At 66.0% G+C, this 19,256-nt stretch overlaps 1 protein-coding gene across 11 annotated transcripts in view; it reads left to right on the top strand.

Moving 5' to 3' along the window:
• Positions 1–19,256, top strand: part of RBFOX3 (RNA binding fox-1 homolog 3) — a 458,058-nt gene that overhangs the window by 436,274 nt on the left and 2,528 nt on the right. For 6 of the 11 annotated variants that reach the window (XM_042917401.1, XM_042917398.1, XM_042917399.1 and 3 more), the window contains 11 exons: positions 184–438; positions 5,913–6,050; positions 8,011–8,064; positions 8,903–8,995; positions 10,468–10,528; positions 13,674–13,727; positions 13,930–14,062; positions 14,544–14,706; positions 15,617–15,678; positions 16,785–16,863; positions 18,473–19,220. In XM_042917401.1, coding sequence (XP_042773335.1) covers positions 217–438; positions 5,913–6,050; positions 8,011–8,064; positions 8,903–8,995; positions 10,468–10,528; positions 13,674–13,727; positions 13,930–14,062; positions 14,544–14,706; positions 15,617–15,678; positions 16,785–16,863; positions 18,473–18,517 — 1,104 coding nt within the window. In that variant the 5' untranslated portion in view covers positions 184–216 and the 3' untranslated portion in view covers positions 18,518–19,220. Of the gene's footprint in view, positions 1–183; positions 439–5,912; positions 6,051–8,010; positions 8,065–8,902; positions 8,996–10,467; positions 10,529–13,673; positions 13,728–13,929; positions 14,063–14,543; positions 14,707–15,616; positions 15,679–16,784; positions 16,864–18,472; positions 19,221–19,256 lie in introns of those variants that run through there. The other 5 variants (XM_042917406.1, XM_042917396.1, XM_042917404.1 and 2 more) reach the window with 5 other exon arrangements.

The following is a 19,256-nucleotide window of genomic DNA, read 5'->3' as shown; positions in this document are numbered from 1 at the left end:
CAGATCTGGAGCCCCGTGTCGGGGAGTCCACCACCCAGGGAGCCTGGGCAATGCTGAGGGGCCACGGGAGCTTCTGGAACCCGCCCCCCTCCGCCCCCGTTCAGCCCGTGAACTCTCACAAGGAAGCTGGGCAGGGACGGGGCCCGCCAACGGTCTAACCAGCCACTCTCTTTCCCCCCACAGGGCAATCAGGACGCCACGGCTCCGCCTGAAGCGATGGCCCAGCCCTACCCCCCCGCCCAGTACCCCCCTCCGCCACAGAACGGCATCCCCGCCGAGTACGCGCCACCCCCTCCGCACCCCACGCAGGAGTACTCGGGCCAGACCCCGGTCCCCCCGGAGCACGGCATGACCCTGTACACACCAGCACAGACCCACCCCGAGCAGCCGGGCCCCGAGGCCAGCACGCAGCCCATCGCTGGGGCCCAGACTGTGCCGGTAAGGGGGCCCCTGGAGCCTGGAGCCTCGGGGAAGGGGGGGGCACGCCCACCCAGAGGGGAGGCTCGGCAGGGCCGCGCGGGCCAGCAGGTCAGGGGCCGGGAGGGGCCTCGTGGTGGGGAGCCAGGTCCTTGCCCCCCGGGGAAGGGGCTTTCAGCCTCGGACACCAAGGGTCTCTGTCAACACCAAGGGCCAGGCACCGCGGGTGGGCAGTGACCCCGCAGCCGGCCGAGGCCCAGGCCCGGGTGTCTGCGCAGGCGGAGACGGGGCAGTGGGAGAGGAGGCCTGGGGCCCCTCGCGTGTCTCAGGTTGCGGGCACGGCGATCGTTCCTAATCGCTCGTAATGTACCCGCCCGGCTGCCCTCCAATCGGAGAGCCTTGATTATGTGGTCGTAATGCGGCTCCGAGGAGAAAGTGCTGAGCCGGCCGCTTCTCAGACATTCCCTGACAGCGAAGGATTGTGGCCGGGAGCGAGCGGCCGGCCTGGGGGGGTGGGCGTCCCACGAGGGCAGCCCCCTCCCGGGGACCAGCCTGAATGAACCCCGCCTGCTCCAGCCCTTCCCCGGCCCTCCCAAGTGCCTCCTCCAGGCGCCCGCCCCTGCCCGCCCCAGGGCGTTGGGGGCATCGGGCTGTCCCAGCTGGCTCCCTCCCAGCGCTGGCTGGCAGGGGTTGGGCAGGAGGCCAGCACGCCCTGTGCCGCCCGGGAGGGGCACCGCCCTGGCAGCGTCCCGATGGGCGCCCCTGCCCTGCGCTCCCTCAGCCCTCCCCCTGCTCCAGCCTGGCTGCCGGGGGTGTGGGGGCACCGTGTGGATCCAGATACTACCCACCTTCCCTGTGTGGGCGCACCTGCCCGCTGGGCTGGCCCCGACCCTCGTCTGGGGCCCAGCCGCTGCCCCTCCTCCCCGTGCGGACTGCCACCAGTCTGAGTCAACTTGACCACTCCCCGCATCCCCGCGTCCCATGGGCGGGGACCCCCAGGGTTCCTACAGCGGGAAAAGGCGGGGACCCCCCAGGGTTCCTACAGGGGGAAAGGGCGACACCCGTGGGTCCTGGAACCCGGAGCTGACACGTACTTCTGGGGCCGCTCTGTCTGCTTCTGCTTCCTGAAACCCACGAGCGGGGTGTGCTCACACCAGAGCCAGAGGGGCCTTTCTGTGCACTGTCATTGCTGGCAGATGGGCCCGTTCTGATGGGAAAGCATGTGTCCGGCCAAACCTCCCGCGATGTGACCTCCTCGTGAGCAGACACTGAGGCCCGGGAATTTGCCCTGGGAGCAAGCACAGGAGACAGGATGGCCAGACGGGCAGATGCCTCAGAGTGGGGGGCCGACCACGCAAACCTGCACGGCAGAAGCCAGCCAGGGGGCCTGCTTGGTACCCTGCATCACCAGATGAGGCCTAACGGGGGAAAGCATGAAGTCTTCTTCACTGGGCAGACGGTTGTTGGGGGCGCGCACTGAGCCAACATTGGGGGCACACGGAAGAATTGACCCCCCCTGCCCCGCGGTGGCCACCGGTTCCCACCAGTCAAGGACATAAAAGTCAACAGGGGGCCAGTCATGGGACAGAGTGTGGGTCGTGGAAGGGACTCAGGAGTCCCAGAAAGGATTTGTGCCGAGAGGTGAGCATCTCACTTCCCAGCCGAGAGCCTCCCAAGGAGAGCGCCCGGGCCTGGTGAATGGGGAGCCTTGACCTTCCTTCGGTCGGCTCGGGTCTCTCCAAGTCCCTGCAAGGGGGTCAGGGTCCGTAGGTCTTCCGTCCAGGGATACGGAGGAGGAGCGACCGGGACTCATCTTGCCCCGGGGCCACCTGAGCCCTGCAGAGGACCTGAAGACACCCAGGCAAAGAGCTGGGCCACCACTGGAGGCCAGGAGCACTCAGCCCCTGGAGCGTCCACAGGCAGAGGCTGCCCACCTTGGGAGGAGAGGAGATCTTGCTCTGAGATTCCGGTAGCCACCTTCTTCTTTCCAGAGAAGCTGCCCAGAGCTCCCAGCTGAAGCCTGAACACCTCCGTGCTGGGTCACACATCCCATCCTTGTGGGCGGGGTCCTCCGCTCACCACAGCCTCCTCTCTGTCCTCCCCAGCCAGCAGGTGCCACGCTAGCAGGAGCTGTGGCCTTCGGTCCCCTGCGTGCTTCGCTCCTGGAGCTTTAAGCAAAAGGAAAAGGGTGGACTTTGGTCGCAGCGCAGAGGGGAAGAGCAGATGTATCCCCCCACCCCGGTCCCCCCAGCCCGGGGAGACTCAGCCGCGTGCCGCCACCACGCTGGCAGGGTGCCGACAGACAAGGCCATCCGTCAGCATCAGTGCAACAGGTGCAGTGGCCGGCAGAGAGCTTAGAACGTTCCGTGGCTCAGGGTCCGCGGTGGGAGCGCAGGGCTCTGCCCAAGGAGGGGGCTGCCCCTTACAACGAAGAAGACGTCGCAAACAGATGGCTTGAGGCTACCCACCCGTGGAGGACGCCTCCTCCCAGGCCAGCTTGCCAGGTCCTTGCCTGCTGCCCGAGTGCCCGCCAGGCCGCTGGCCCCCACTAGGGTCTCTCTAGGCCTCTCGCAGTGCTGAGTGACCTCGGGGAGCCCCAGGTGAAGGGGCTGCAGGCTCTGGGGATGGAGGTGCCCTGGGTGGCATGTGGACCCTGCCTCCCACCCACCAGGGGTCGGCTCCTGGCCTTGAGTGATGGCTAAGGTGACACGGAGAAGGACAAGGACGCTGTGGCCAGATGGGGCAGGAGGGAGGCCGGTGGGGAGGTGGTCACTGTTGCTTCATTCTTCCCTGCCTTGGAGCCCTGGGGCCAAAGATTGCTTTAAAAGGGACAGGAAAGAAATGGGGAGTCCCAGGGAAAGGCAGCACAGCCCGGCCCACCCCCCACCGCATCCCCCTCCCCGCCGGGGACACTGCCCATCTTACCGTCTTACAGCCACTGGACCCGTTCACCTGCCTCTGCGTGTAGCTGCGCTCGGGTGAGGGGGCTCCTTTCTTGCTTGTGCCCTGGCCCCACTCACGATTCATCCCACATGACCTCCCCCCGACGCCCCATTCCCCCTCCTGGCCCTCAGCTGGCTCCCCTTAAAGGCCTCTACGGTGAGGCCCGGAGGAGGCCCCCGGACCGTGGAGGCTCACAGTGGGCTCAGCCCTGCTATGAGGACAGGCCCAGGGTAGAGACTCAGTCCAGGAAGGCCGCAGGCGCCTCACTTCGTCAGCGCCCTCCCGCGCCCCTCCACCGTGTGCCCAGGGCTCCCCCGCTCCTTTGGGTGCGAGCTGGCTAAGCTGACCGCTGCCCTCTGCTGGCCCCAAGCCGGCATTACATGCCCCTCCCCGGCCGAATCCCCAAATTTAGGGGGATTCCGTTAGTCACCCGTACCCAGGAGCAACTGAGGGCGCAGCTGTGTGAAACGCACTGGGTGGGGCTGGAGTGACAGAGGGCGCTGGGCCCACCCTGACCAGTGCACGGAAAGAGCCACACTTTGTCGTAACCAGAAAGCGGGAGAGTCAGCGGGTACGTGGCCGGCCCTGCTCTGATTCAGGGGCGCCCACGAGCCTCTGGAGGACTAGCACAGGCTTGCTCTCTGCACAGCAGAGTGGGACCAAGGGAGGAGGACAACTGGGGGGGGGGGGGGGGGCGGGGCGGGCCGGACTGTTGGGCATTTGCAGGTCCCTAGCTGGGCAGGAGGAGCCCCCGGGTGCTCCCCAGCACCCCCCAGGTGCCCAAAGGCAGCTGCCAGACGTTGCTCCCACAGACCTGCCACCCACCCCCCAATCCGGATGCCTCAGCAGACTGGCTCCTGGGGCTGCTTGGTGGCCCCCAGGCCCAGGCGCCGCCATCACCTACAGCCCCACCCTCGGACACACGTCACTCTTGCCAGCCCGATAGGAGGGCTCAGAGAACACACACTCAGCAGAATGGGGCCCACCGCTCGTGGGATGGCCTCCCTGGGCCACACACGTCCCCAGGTGAACAGGAGGACGGTGGCTTCAAACCACACCTGGGATCGCACACCGTGTGCTGCAGACCCGAGTGCGAGGGACCAGCGGCCCCGGAGCTGATGACGTCCACCCCCCTCGCCTGTGGCACCCTGGCGCCTGGCCAGAGGCCTCCTGGCCGAGTGCCGAAGCAGGGCAGCGGCCCCCTCCTTCCAGAAAGGATGAACGGTTGGCCATTGAGGGCAGCCACTCAGGAGCCCACAGACAGACCTCTGGCCACTAGCCGTCGCCTTGGACGAGGCTCTGACTCTCGGGCTCCGTTTCCTCAGCCGGGAGGAAGCCTCGGGCACGGGGCCTCCCCCTGCTCACCCGTCCGGACTCTGGGAGGCCTGTGGTAGCGGCCAGCGCCCCCTCGATTGCCGGCAAGGAAACCCGGCAGAAAGGAAACCAGCAAAGCGGCAGTTCTCGGAGGCCCGTGGGAAGCGGTGTCCAGGCGTCTCTCCCCGGGCTCTCTGCACCCCGACCGTCGCCGCTGCTCCACTGTCCGTGCTCCTCCAGCCGTGAGGGAGGCCGCGGCCACCAGCACCACCACTCTTGCGAAGTCCAGCCTGGGCCTCGGGGGACCCTCCCCCTGCGCTCCCTCCGGGCAGAGAGAAGCTCAGGGCGCCCCTCGTGCCTCCAGCCAAGGTTCCGTCCGAGGCGCAGACCCCGGACAAGGACGCAAGGCCACGCAGAGTGCTGGGGACGCGACCCCAAGAAAGCCTTGGCATCCCTGCCGGGCACCTGGGGACACAGTGGAGCCCCCGGGGTGGGTGCCACCCACCGTGTCTGTCGCTGGCTGATAGCTGCCCCTGGACACTCCCACTCGCCTCGCCAGTGAGCTGGGCCACAGTGAGACTCGGGTCGGTCACCTGCTCGCCCACCGGGCACACGTCGATGGAGCCCAAGCCACATGCCGTCGGCACCGTGCTTCGGCCGGGACGGAACCAGGCTGGGGGCCGGCCTGCTGGTGCGCTGGTGGCCTGTCCCTGCGGAGGGTCCGGGTGCTGCACAGCACGGGGGCTAGGACGAGGGGCAGCACCTCGCGGGCGTGCGTGCCTGGGGCCGGGCTCTGACATCTCCCCGGCTTCTCATCAGGCCTAGGAAGCCAGAAAGGCCCCCGTGCTCCCAGAACTTGGGTTGCGTGGGGTAAGGGAGAACCCTTGACTTTGAGGGTCAGGATAGTCGGTGCAGCCGAGGGACCGCTAAGGTCAGACCTGTGTGCTCAGGGCTGAGCCAGGCGGTGACAGCGCACCCGGCCAGGGTCGCCGGCCCCACGTTGGCGTCTGTGGTGTCGGGCACAGCCACGTGCAGAGGCCTGGAGGGGGGGCCTCGGAGGTCAAGGTGCCGCTGGGCCGCACCTAGTGAGAACCGCCTGCCCGGCCCCCCTGTGGCCCCCAGCCCCAGGATGGGGAGGCCCAGGGAGTTGGAGGGTCCGGCCTTCAGAGCCTCCCCTCCGGACGGGACGGGACGGGGGCCGAGAGGGGTACCTCACAGCCCGGGTCCTCTCCCCGCAGCAGACAGACGAGGCGGCACAGACGGACAGCCAGCCGCTCCACTCCTCCGACCACACAGAGAAGCAGCAGCCCAAGCGGCTACACGTCTCCAACATCCCCTTCCGGTTCAGGGACCCCGACCTGCGGCAAATGTTCGGGGTGAGTGCCTGCGGCCCCTCCGTGCCGGCTCTCCCGACTCGGGGTCCCCTGGGTCCAGCTCTGCCCTGAGCCTGCAGGGTGGAAAGGAGAAGGGGTGGCACCTCCACGCCCCACCCCCACCCCCCCTCCCCCGTCCTCGGCGCTTCTCAGAGGCCCCTCGAGGCCCAAAGGTTATCAGGCGCCCGCTAGGTTATCACTCTGCAGTCCCCGCGGTCTGACAGGGGCTCCCAGGACCCCTGTGCCCTCAGAGGGCACCGGGAGGGGCAGCTCGGCCTCCTGGCCCCACGAGGCCCAGCAGCCGACCAGCCCTGCCTCTCCTGTGTGCCCGAGGGCTGAGCACTCACCCTCTCTGGGCCCGTGTCCTTGGGGCTCCGGGCAGACGCTCAAACCGTGGGAAGCAAGCACGCGCCACTGTCCTTCTGGACTCCCCCAGTTGGTTCCAGCAGGGCGGGCCTCCAGTCTCGTGGCGACTCTCTTGGGCCGCTTGACTTGAATGCGGCTGCCCGGTGGGCGAGCAGGCCGGCACCGGCCAGGCCATCCGTCCCAAACAGCGCAGCCACGGAACCCCGGGGGGCCTGGCCCGCGTTTCTTCCCGCGCCTCCGCCCTCTCCCCAAACCCTCTTTCCCGCCGCCAGCACTGTGCCCGCCCCCACCCCTGGCCTCTGAACCCCAGCCCCGCCTTCACGCCACACCCCACCCCCCGACCCAGATGGGATTTGTCAAAGGGGAGGTGCCATGAGGGCGGACTCAGGATGGACCCGGCACCCACACTTGGCCCCAAGCAGCCACTCCCCTTCTTGGAGGCCAGGCCCCATCGGACTGGGGGCTTAGACACAGTGAGGGGCCTCTGGGATGCGGAATCATCAGGATTCTGCCCCACTCGGCCTGGGCCCCGGCAGCTGCCAACCCCTTTGATCCTGGGGGTCCCCAGTTAAAGCGGCCGCTGTACAAAGCTCGCCCTGACCTCGGTCCCCAGGTCACGTCCCATCCCTCTTCCCCATACAGCGGACACCTACTGGTGTCAGCTTGCCTGTCCCCTCACCAGAGCGTAAGATCACCTGTCCCCGCCCCCGCTCCAGGGCGTCAACTCGCCCGTCCCCTGTCCCCTCACCACAGCGTCAGCCCACCTGTCCCCGCACGAGGACAGGCAGCACCAGCCCTGTTCCAGCCTTCCGTCAGAGTTGAGATTGCATTGCTGTCCTCTTCCGTGTCACGTCACTGCTCCTTTGACACCCTAGTCCCAGTGTTGTGGGATGAGGGGAAGCCCATCGCCTACACATACCAGAGGCCTCGGAAGGGCCCCCCCCGGGACCTGGTCTCGGGGATTTGGCCTTCACAGGTTCGTGGTCTCCTGCGACAGTGAGAGAGACAGGGCTGCCCCGGGGGGATTCTGGGCCGGTGATGGGGCAGGAAGGGGGCAGCCAGAGCATCTGGGCCTGCCTGGCCGGTATGTCCCAGTCAAGTAGAGTTTGCGATCAGTTCTGTCCTGCACCCCACACAGCCCAGCCCCAAACAGCACAGGTCACTGGCAGCACAGGTCTGTCCATAGCACTTTGTCTCTTCTGAGGGCTCCTGCCCATCGGCTTTTGGGAAGGACCTATCTGTAGCCCTTTACCCTCTAGCGTGAATTAGAGGTGGCCGTCGGTAACTTGGGGCAGGTCCCGGCAGGGAGAGGAGAGGGACTCCAACCGCGCTGCACCCTTCCCCGGTCCTCGGCCCCCACGCGGGTCTCAGGCAGGGAATGCGCGCTCCGTGAGAATGTGGGGAGGGGTCTCCCGTCCCCCCACCATGCTACACCTAGAGCCCCTCCTACTCCCTGCAGGAGGCCGGGGGCGGGGAGGGGGGCTCGGGCCAGACCCGGGCAGCAGGCGAGGGTCTCCTGAGAAGCAGGCGAGCCGGCCGGCCGGCAGTCTTAACCCATCCTCCCTTGTCTCCCCACCCCCCCTCTCTGTCTCTGCAGCAATTCGGAAAAATTTTAGACGTGGAGATCATTTTTAACGAGCGGGGCTCCAAGGTGGGTGCCGCCCAGAGGCCGCCACCATTACAGCGCCGGCTGTAGGTCCCGCCAGGCTAACGTGTGAAATGTGCGTTTCCTTCCTGGAGAGCTTCGAGCCCGAGGACCCCTGAGCTACACGGGTGCTTGTATTCCCCGCTCCTCCGCCCCCCCGCCCCCCCACCCCGCTGTCTGTGTCGTTGCTGCAGCTGCGATGCTTTCTGTCTGAGCTGCCGGGACCTCTCTGTCCGCGCCCCCGCTGAGCCCCGGGTCCCCAGCCGCCTAGCCGCCCCGCCAGGGGGCCGCCGGCCTGCCCGGGAGCTGGCCCCGAGGCCGGTGGGCACGGCCGCAGGGTGGGCAAAGACAGGCCCTGCTCCCTGCTCAGGGAAGAGAAGACCCCCATCCAGGCTCCTAGGGTGATGGGGGGTGGGGCTGCCCCCAGGAGGTCCTGAAACCCAGCTTTGCCCCCCAGGTGGCATTAGGGTGACACAGTCCTGGCCCCTGGCCGGGTTGGCATCTCTTTCACGGCTTTGGCCTGTCCTCTCGGAGGCGCCAGGCAGTCAGCTCAGGCCGGGCTCAGGCCAGGCTGGCAGCTGCCCCCGCCTGGGGCCGGACCCTTCCTGGGCATCCTGCCGGTGGTACCAGAACAGACCTCTGGGCTGCCGACCTCTCCTTCAACTCACCTGACTCAGTCCCTCTCTCTCTCTCTCTCTCTCTCTCTTTCTCTCTCTCTCCCCCCCCTCTCTCTCTCCCCCCGCCCATCTTTCTCTCTCCCCCTCCCTCTCTCTCCCTCCCCACTCCTCCTTTTTTTTCCTTTCTCTCATCCTTTCTCTCCGTGTCTGTCCTTCTCCGCTCACAGGGTTTTGGGTTTGTAACTTTTGAAACTAGCTCAGATGCTGACCGAGCCCGGGAGAAGCTGAATGGGACGATCGTAGAGGGACGGAAAATTGAGGTGCTCAGATAAGTGTGCTGCGCAGGGCGCGCCCTTGAGAAACGCCACTGTCACCCAGGTCCCCCACCCCAGCCCCGCGGCCACCCTGCAGAGAGCCGGGCCAGGGTCCCCAGGGCAGGGAGACGGGGCGGGGGGCAGAGCCCAGCCCATCTCCTGCCACCCCTCGTGGGCCTACACTTCAGGCCCACCCAAGGGCCCCCTCCCTCTGCTTTCTGGAAGAGGCCCCCCAAGTGTGGGAGTCAGCCAGACGCTGGGAGGAGCCCCCAGAACAACACGTTTGAGGCCGGCCAGCTCTAAGCACCACAGCCAACCCAGTCTGTCCCCCAGTGGGGAGGTGCTGTTAATCCCCTCCCTCCGGGGAGAAGCAGCTGTCCCCTGTCCTCCCCCTCCCCAGCTGCCAGGGCCTGGAAAGGGACCTAGCCCAGAGGAGCGGCAGAGAGAGGAGACCACGGGTCCCCTTCGGCCCCCCTCACCCCTTCCCTGGTCGGCTGCCCATCCCCCTCGCCAGTGCTGCGGCCTGGGAGCTGGGCTCCTGGACAGGCAGGGCAGCGAGGGGTAGCCAGGGAGGGGAGGGGTGCGCAGCGAGTGTAAAGTCCGTGGGAAGAGAAGCGGCAGGGCCTGGGGGGACGAGGGGTTCCAGAAGCGGCAGCCCTGCGGGCACCGACCTCGGCCAGGCTCTGGTGCAGCACCCGGTGGGCACCGGGGGATGCAGGCCCAGGCCCAGGGGCTCACACAGGACATGGGGAGGCAGTGTGGCCCCGACTCCTCTCTTGAGTTCCACCACCTGCCCTATTCTCGGTCTCCTTCCACAGAGGCCGAGCCCCACCCTCCCTACACCGCAGTCGGGCCCCTGCAGGGACTCAGATGCCTGGAGTTAGGACCCACCCCCTCGGCGCCCGCTTGCCCCCTCTCCCGTCGGCCTTGCCCTCGAGGGGCACACGTGTCCCATCAGGGACTGTCCGCCGGCCTCAGGGGAATGGGGTGCTACCCCCGCCCCGACAAGAGGGGTGCCCATGGCTAGGAAGGCCTCGGCAGCCACCGAGGGCACAGAATGTCTCGGGGGCCGGTCTGCTAAGTTGGGCTGAGAGCACTTTGTGGAGAGTCCGCCGGCCAGCTTCTCCAGTGGCCTCGGGTTGCCGGAGAGAGAGGCTGGGGCTTGGTCTGCGGGCGCGGCGTGTGGAAGGCAAGGGCCAGTGGGCCGGACGTGGTGCCTGAGCCGAGCGCCGGGAGCCGTGGTGGCCCAGGCTCGCTGGAGCGGGGGCAGCACAGTGGGGAGGGGAGGCCTGGGAGGAGGGCCAGCCAGGGTGTGGGGCCAGGCCGGCCGCAGATGCTGTCCCGGGCCTTCTCCTAGCCCCCGGGCCCTCGGTGCGGCTGTGCAGGAGCGGTGCAGAGCAGGACTGGGGTGGCCGGACGCTTGCAGGGAGCCCAGTGCCCTGCACACCCTCACCTTCTCCTCCCTTCTCTCCGGGCAGGTCAATAACGCCACAGCCCGCGTCATGACCAACAAGAAGACTGCGAACCCCTACACTAACGGTAAGGGCCCCAGGGCTTCTGGGAGGCTGCAGGGGCCCACCTCCCCGGATGCTGAGCGCCCCCTCGTGTCCCAGCTCCGCCGGGTCAGAAGGGGGCAGATGGGCCGGATGCCCGGGCCTTCCCAAGCACGGGACACCCCAGGGACAGGCCCTGGGCACAGTGGGCAGTGGCCATTGTTAGTTATTTTCTAAGCAGTGAGGCGGGGCCCGGGCTAGAGACGCTCCCTAGTGAGGGAGTGTGATGATAATTCAGATAGTCCTCCATCCGGGCCTTGGGGACCCAAGTGTCCCCAAGGGGATCTCCCCAAGGGAAGCCTTACGGGCACATAATGCTCGCCAACTCAGTGGTCTTGTGCACCCACACACCTGACTCTAAGCAGAAGCAGCCAGTCTACCCTGAAGACAGAACCGCCGAGGCTGAGGGGAGGGGTGGCCCTCGCCGCTTCGCGTCTTCACCCCGCCGGCCAAGGCGGACTGGTTTGGGCGCAGCTGGCAGTGCGCTGGGGCCCCTCGACTTCGTGCCCGTGCCGGTGAGCGGTAGCCTGCTGTCAGGATGAGTCTCCCTGCAGGGTGGGGGCTTGACGTCTCACCCCCCAGCAGGGGCAGAGTGACCAAGCCACCCCCCCCCCCAGCGCTCTTGTCCCTGTGTGACTGGCCACCCATGGAGTCAGGTGACAGGTCAGCAAGGGTCAGGGCGCTGGGGGGGGGGGGTGGGATCTGCCACGTGGTGACCCACCAGCGGGGCCTCCGGGAGCAAGGCAGGGGTCTGGCCGAGCCACATTTAGACTAGATTATGGCTCCCACCCTGCTTTTTGGAGGACTGTCAAAGCTCACATTTTTTAAAGAAATTCGGGACACCCGCCTTTGCCAGCGTCCTGAGCTCCTGCCGAAAGCTTGACACGGTAAGGCACAGTGGTAGGTGTGTTTGGCAGGTCAGGACGATCATCGGGGGCCCGTCGCCCCCGTCACCTGGGAGCCACACCCCCTGCTCTCCAGCCAGAGCCGGGAGCGTCGGGAAGCACGGAATCCAGAACGGAGTCCATCCCTGAATGACCACGTTCCTAGCCCGGGATGGGCGTGGAACCCACAGTGGTCTCACGACAGGGAACGGTGAAATGCTCACTTGCTCACTGCCAAGGTTGGACCTGAGCATCCTCGCCAGCCTGAGCAAGAAGGACGTGGGCTGCGGTCCGCAGGCCCCGGGTTCTCTGTGGGTCGATACGGAAGCCCAGCACGTGGGCTCTGGTGGCCTGGGTACGTGGCTTGCCTTCGCCTGAACCCTCCGGAGAATCGATCGAATTCAGAAATTCATCGGCTGCGGGGCGGGGGGCCGAAGTGGCCACTGCAGGAACCAAACTCACCAGGTTTGACCAGGCGTTAAGACTGTTTACAGAAGAAACAAAGGAGTCACCCAGGGGGACCTCAGGCTGCCTCTGTCGTCTGGGGTCCCAGACAGTGAAACGGGACCGGCAGCGACAGGAGGAGGCATCAGAAAGCCAGAGTGACCGACAGAGATGCCCAAGGTTCCAGAACTGAAGGACCCACGGGAGCCCCGAGGACGGAGCCTCAGCGGGAGGGTGGGCTTGGGTCATTGGCCCCAGGACTCCGCTCCATCGTGGTTCTTACTAAGAAGACTCAGCTCCTGGGACGAGTTCTTTTTAGGAGATGAAACATTTCTTCCCTCCTGATGTGGGATTTAGAGAAGATTCCAGAGTCTCAGCAGTAACATTCAGACACAGAATGGACCCCCAGGAGGAACAAGGCCCCAGACACTCCCGGCCACCCACCCAGCAGTAGGGATGTTAGAATCTGGGTTGGAGGCCCACAGGTAGGGTCTGACACTGATGGCCTGGTCTCGTCCGTCGCCACGCTCTCCAGAGGCGTGTTGCTAGCTGGCCAGTGGGTACGGGTCCCTTCTGTCCCTCCTCACAAAGCCAAGCGGGATAGGGAGCCGGGCTGTCAGGACATACTGCCAAGATAAGACCAGGTACACCGAGGCGGTCAGGGGCTGGGCTCGGTCAAAGACACCATTGCCGTGCCCATGGTATCTGAACGAGCACCTGGGGCCAGAACCCACTCAAAGCCGGCTGCCGCCCACCCCTCGGACCCTCCGATGGAAGCGGGCTTCACTCCTACACGTGGGTCCCTGGTGGGAGGGGAAGACTGGTCTAGAAGCGGAGGGCCCTGGGCCAGTCCACCTGCAGAGAGGGACAGGTGGGTGCAGATTCGCTGGAGGCCAGGGACCGGCCAGGAATGTGGGCTGGGTCTGGATCTGGCTCCGCCACTCCCCCCGGCTCTGGGATGTGAGGCTGCCCTTCCTCCCCGAGCCTCCGCTAGCTCGTCTGTAAAACGCGAGGGTGTGACGCTTGGGTGGGTTTAGAACAGCGTGGCGCGCGGTGAGGTGCTCCGGAAATGTTAGTTGTCCTTCTTAGTACCTCCAGTCCAGAGGCCCTTCCTCCTCAGGAAGCCCTTCCCCCTCAGGAAGCCCTTCCCCTGGCTGCTCCGGGGAAAGACAGACCCAGGACGGTCGGGGCGGGACTCAGCCGTGGGGACGGAGAGCTCCACCCCGGGACGGGGGCTTTGGGACAGGAGGTGGTGGCGGAAGCCACGCCCCCTCGCGGCAGCCTCTGGCCCTCCCGGAAGGCAGCCCGGCCCCCACCGGAGACCGCGCTCCCGTGATTGGGCCCCATCATGTGCCGAAGCGCAGGCGGGCCGGACCCCTCGCCCCAGCTGTGGGCCCGCAGAAGTTGACAGAAGTGTTCGAGTTTCCCTTCCTAGTTCTCTCCCGCACAGACTGCAGACTCCAAGCTGCTGGAGCTGGTGCCCCGCCCCCCTCCGCAGGGCAGTCCCAGGGGCGGGCTGGGGAGGGCCACAACTTGAAAACAATCGGGAGGACACCCAGGCAGGGGGGTCGGGAGAGACTTGGTACCTGTTATCTAGGGACCGGAAGGTCAGAGCCGGTGAGCCTGCAACATCCCCAGAGGGGCCCGGGGTCTCCTCTCCCCCCTCCCCCGACCGCGGAGGGAGGTGGGCCGGCCTCCCGCCGGGCTGCAGAGGCCACGCCTAAGGTGGGAGGATCCCAGGATAGTGTGAGGTGGGGCGAGAACGGGGGAAATGGTGACTGGGTTCCTTTGCTTCTCTTCTAGGCTGGAAGCTAAACCCCGTGGTGGGCGCAGTCTATGGGCCTGAATTCTATGCAGGTACAGGCTGGAGCGGTCACTCTGGGCGGAGCCGGGCCGGTGGGGGTGTGGCCGGCGGGTGGGTGTGGCCAGGCGGGGGCGTGGCCGTGCGGGCGTGGTTGGGCGGTGCCGGGCTAGCTGTGGCTGCGCCCCGGCCGGCTTGTTTCGACCTGGCCTCAGGCTTTCCCTCTCACCGCCTCTTCTCTGGCCCGCTTTCCTGCAGTGACGGGGTTCCCCTACCCCACCACGGGCACGGCCGTAGCCTACAGGGGCGCGCACCTACGGGGTCGGGGCCGGGCCGTGTATAATACGTTTCGGGCTGCGCCGCCCCCGCCCCCCATCCCAACTTATGGAGCGTGAGTACCTGGGGAGGCACTTGGGAGGGAGGCATGGGGGAAGCCCAGGGGGCGTGGAGGGTGGGGGGGAGGCCCTGGGCAGCCGGAGGGGCTAAGCAGCCTTTCCAGAACTGCGGGAAGGTGGGGGGGAGGGGGTGTCGGGAACCCCCAGACCTTTGCACTGCAGTCGCCTCCGTATCAGTACCCCGACCCCATCGTGCCATGGGCGCCAAGGCTCACTGGCATTTGGGGGACATTTAGAGCCCCGGCACCTTGCCGGCTGATTTAATGGGATGGTGGTTGGCCCTCGAGCTCAGCGAGGGCCTGCTCGAAGCCCTCCCTGGACCATTTCCCCGGGCCCAGTGCCCTCTGCCTGGATGGGGGGACAGCTGCCTGGGCTGGGGTGGGGGGAGGGTAAGCAACAGGGGCCGCGGGGCCCCTGGCTTTGTGGGAGAGAGGAACTGACCAGCAAGGGTGTTACTCTATTGTTATACCAAAACAGGGCACTGGAGCAAACGCTTGTTAAAATGCCAGTCCCATGGGCAGGGCTGGCACCCTGCCCCCTCCCTCCTCAGCAGACGCCGGAGCCGGCCTGCCCACCACTCTCTTGTCCGTTTGCTTCCAGGGTCGTGTATCAGGACGGCTTTTATGGTGCTGAGATTTATGTAAGTGCGGTCCGGAGGGGAGGGCGGGGTGGGGCTTGTCCAGGCCTTCAGCTGATTTCCAGGGTCTTCCCCTCCCCCACCCCATCCCACTTCATCCTCGGAACCCCGGAGGGTGGGAGTGCCAGGGCAGTGGGTCCCTGGGGACCTCGGCACAGCGGAGCGTGGGCTGTCTGTGCTCATGTGTTCTCCAGTCCCCAGGGCGTTTGGGTGATGGGGGCAGGGGCGACTCTCCCGTATCCCTAACTGCACTGGGGTCACCGAGTGAGCCCCGGTGGGTACCCCGTGTCCTGTACAGAGGCCCAGAGAGAGACCAGGAGGCAGGGGCTCGAGGGCAGACCCCTTGGTGGGTTCCTGTGGCTTCTCTCTCCCTTCATGGGGCTCCCCCTGCTGCTTCCTCTAGCCCAGAGCCCCAGCTGACAACCCCTTCTCACGCACCTACCCAGCCCAACACGAGACCTTGCTTCCATCGTGGGCATTTGCCCATAATCCAACTGTCCCTTTGTGCCAGGCCCGAGACGTGATCCGGGTTTGCCCTTGACCTTTCCCAGTATCTAGCATGGCACCCAGTCACCCATGGGTTCTCCACGCCCACGGGCATCAAAATCAGGGGCCCACTGGACTGCTGGCAGGTCTGTGGGCACTTAACATGTGTCAAGGCCACGAACACAGCCAGGCACGTAATTGGTACCCACCAGTGTGTTGAATGGGGAAGTGAACAGACACCCCTGCCTCACCTCAGCCCGGCCCACTTGATAATCTGTGGTCCTTAGGTCTCCATTAGGCCAGAAGCGAGGTGCCCCCAGGCCTGCACCCACCAGCCAGTCCTCACCTGGCTGAAAGGGGAAGGTTGACAGGCCACGTCAGCCCCGCTAAGCCTCTGTGCCATCTCTCCCTCCCCCTTACCCTGCAGGGGGGCTATGCAGCCTACAGATACGCTCAGCCTGCAGCAGCAGCCGCGGCCTATAGCGACAGGTATGGCTGGGGCCATGGTCGGGATAAAGACAGACGATGGGGTGACAGGGTCCCTGCAGGGCTGGGCTCAGACAGACTGGAAGACTTCACTACTGCTTGGGCCTGGGGCAGCTCCCCCTGGCGGCACAGAATCTGGACAGAGGAGAGCAGGTCCGAGACCCCTGAGCCAGCGCCACCCCCCCCCACCCCCCCCACCCCCCCCACCCCCCGTTTTCTTCAGTCCCTTCCTGCCCTGGAGGCCCCGGAGTGGGAAGGGTACTCAGGAGGCTGTGTTTCTGCCCGTGGGCGCGCCTCCGATCCTTCTCGGGGCTTCAGGGTCTGAGGTCCTTTAGCTTGGAGAAGGAGAGGCAGCAGCTTGGGCTCCCAGGGGCCGTGGCGAGACCAGGTGGGCAGTGTGGCCATCTGAGAGGCAGCCGGCCCTCTGCCCGGTGGCGGGCACACCCAGGGGCTGGGGGGTGGCTCTGTATTTGGAGGCAGGTCCCCCAGGGGTGGCCTAACCTAGCACATGGGCGCTTGGCCCATTGGGCAGAGTTCCTGCTTAGGGGAGCCTGGCATGCACGTGGTGGGTGCCGGCCTGGGGACCACCTGACTGTCCCTCCTGGTGGCACCCGGGGACCCGCACCTTTCTCGAAGCTTCTCACCGCATCTCACGTGTGGGTTTTGTCCGGTGCATGGCAGGCCCTTCGGCCCAGCCCTGTCTTACAAGAAGGTGGCATTTCACACACAGAATTAAGTTGAGAGGAAGGCCATCGGGGGACCCAGGGCCATGTCCCCCCCTGCCCCCCTTCCCTGCTCTGAGCACTCTGCCCTCATTCTTTCCGGGCATCGAGGTCTCTCTTCCCTCCACCCCAGCTCTGTGAGGACTCCCATTTCCTTCCACGAGGTCCCTGGTAGAACAGCCTGCCCCTCGTCAGGGTCAGCACACGCTGGAAGAGCTGAGAGGAGGGTGGCCAGCTGTGTTCCAGACGCTTCCTTCTCAACAGGCAGAAAGGATGGCGAGGAGGGAGGGGGGGCCTGGCGGGCGGGACCACACTGGAGGAGGTGGGGGGCCCGTTGCCACCCCTCACCTGCCCCCATCGCCCCCCCACACCTCCCTCTCTCCCCAGTTACGGCAGAGTCTATGCGGCCACCGACCCCTACCACCACACCATCGGCCCCCCAGCGACCTACAGCATCGGAACCATGGTAAGGAGCGGGGGCGCCGCCTGGCCTTAGGCGCTGGCCGTTGACGAGGCTGGGGTGGGCAGGCCCTGAGGACGATGACCCAGACCTCTGACCAGCGCCTGGGAGGACCAAGGCCTGGATTGGGAGTCTGGGGGAGGACTTGCCCCTTTGAGCCCCCGGGGGACTTCGAGGGAGGCAGGTCCAGTGAGGACGTCTGGCCCTCTGGGAGCATCCTGGTCCGCTCACTCTGCCCAGTCTTCTGAGGCTCCAGAGGCTCGTGGGGGTGTGTCCGCCACCGTCCCCCTGTGTCCTGTCACTGCGCTTTTCCTCACGTCAAGGAGAGGGACAGGGGCTGCCCCCCACTTCCCACCCAGACCCGTCGGCGGCCCTGGGGCCAGCGCTCTCCCAGCACCCCCCCCCCCCCACGCACTCCCGGCCGGCTCACGGCACTAGAGGTGTGCAGGCCAGCGTGTCTGTGTGTGTGTGTGTGTATGGCCAGCTGTCGACACATGCAGCCCAGCTCACTCTGTACCCCGAAACCTGCTTCCAGTGGACACCTGCCTCCTGTGCCCACCCACCCCCGGCCCTGGGGGGTGTTGATGTCGGTTTTTAGCTAGCTTGGCATCCAGCATCAAAGATGAACACATTTTTCGGGGGGTAAGGAGGGAGGAGGTGCGGAGCCAGTACGGATCCGTTGTTCCATCTCCCTTGGTCTTGATTACTCCCTCCCCATTTTTGTTCTGTCTTTGATTTTTTGACAAGTTCCCGGCATCCCAGGCAGCCTGCAGTGACAGCTAGCAGCCACAGGGGGCAGCAGCAGGCCTCTTGGGGGCCGGCCCCTCCCCGGACAGAGGCCCCGAAAGTGCGCTCTGCGGGTCCCCCGGCTCCAGGCTCAGCTCAGGGCGCCTCCCACCATGCAGCTGCTGGCTAAAAGCCTTCGTTGATTCACAGAGGGGCCCCTCTTATGTTCTCATTTTTGCTTGTAAGATTCTCTTTTTTTCCCCTCTGGCACTTGCCGCTCCCATTTCCTGTTGAAATTGGTTGGTGAGAGGAGGTTCCTGCGGAGACCTCCCTGACCCAGCGCAGCCCAGGGACACAGGAGCGGGAGCATCCAGGACCCGTCCTCCTCAGCCGGACGCAGGGCCAGGCGCAAGCGAGGCCCTGGTGGAAGAGGAGGGACCCCAGGGACCCCCTAAAGCTCGGAGGAGCTGGGCGAGCAGCCACAGCCTCTCCTGGTGGAGCCGAGGCCTGGGGAACCCTGAGAGAGGAAGTCCGTCCACCCGCCAGAGCCCCCAAGGGGCTCTGAGGAGGTGGGGCCCCGGGAGGGCCAGGCCCGAGCCTAGAGAGTCGTCAAGAGACTTCTCAAACCTCCTTGTCCCGGAGTGCCGGGGCTGATGACCCCAGCAGCCCCCTGGCCCCCAGGCCCCCACCACGACAGAACGAGGCCCAGGGCCCCCCCCCCCCCCCCCGCTGCCACGGTAACTGGTACCCGCTCTCCCCAAGGCCAGCCTTAAAACATGGGACTTAGCGATTTCTTTTTGGTTTTCCTTATTTTTTTTTTTCTTTTTGCTTTTTCCCCCCCTACCACAAGGCGGTACTGATTGGCTGTTTGTCATCTTTGATGTTGCAGGCTAGCCTCTGCCGAGGAGGGTACAGCCGCTTCACCCCCTACTAGCAAGAGGGCCCAGCCCCTAGCAGCATTCACACTGACTGCCCAGTACACACCACACCCAGCAGGCCAAAACCAGGCACAGCCACCGGGAGGACAGTGCGCCCCCCCCAGTCAGCGGCACGCGACGCTAAAGTCCATAGGTTTACCTCCAGCCAGCTGGTGTCCCTGCCCCTCACCATGGCGTGTGTGTCTTTGACCCTGGTTACCCCTGTGTGTCTGAAACCTTGCTTCCCATTTTGACTTTGTTGACGTTGTGACCCCCAAGCCATTTCAGGTACGGTATGCACACAGCGGGAGGGGCTAGGCTGGGCACGAGACCCCCTCCCCCTCCCGAGAGCTGGCAGTAGAGCCCGCCAGGGCGACACCCACTCCGCATCATCCCCCGGGGTCTGTGGAGCCACAGGAGAGCCCCCGGCCAGCGGCCAGCGGGGGGCCACAGCCACTGCCCCTCCCCTGGGGTTCAGGGAGGGAGGAGGAGCTGCCGTCCACGGGACGCGGGGACGGTGCCCCCTTCCCACCTTCACCTAGTCCCAGGACTAGCCGTCTCTGCCCTCCTCATTTCTGATTGAAGTTTATTGACGTTTCCTGCCGAAGCAGTCACAAGCACACGGTGCAAGGCGGAAACTGCCGTGGCCACACCAGCCTCGGGGCTGCTGAGCCTCTGTTGTAAGAAAGGAAAATCTAGGAAGAAATTCCCCTGCACCCCGCCCCCCCCCACACGCACGCACAAAGCCATCCGCCC

This window comes from Panthera leo, chromosome E1 (genome assembly GCF_018350215.1).
Source record: "Panthera leo isolate Ple1 chromosome E1, P.leo_Ple1_pat1.1, whole genome shotgun sequence".
In the NCBI taxonomy this organism is placed as follows: domain Eukaryota; kingdom Metazoa; phylum Chordata; class Mammalia; order Carnivora; family Felidae; genus Panthera; species Panthera leo.
Note: the sequence above shows the minus strand (reverse complement) of the source record. Positions and strands in the feature narration are given on the sequence as shown.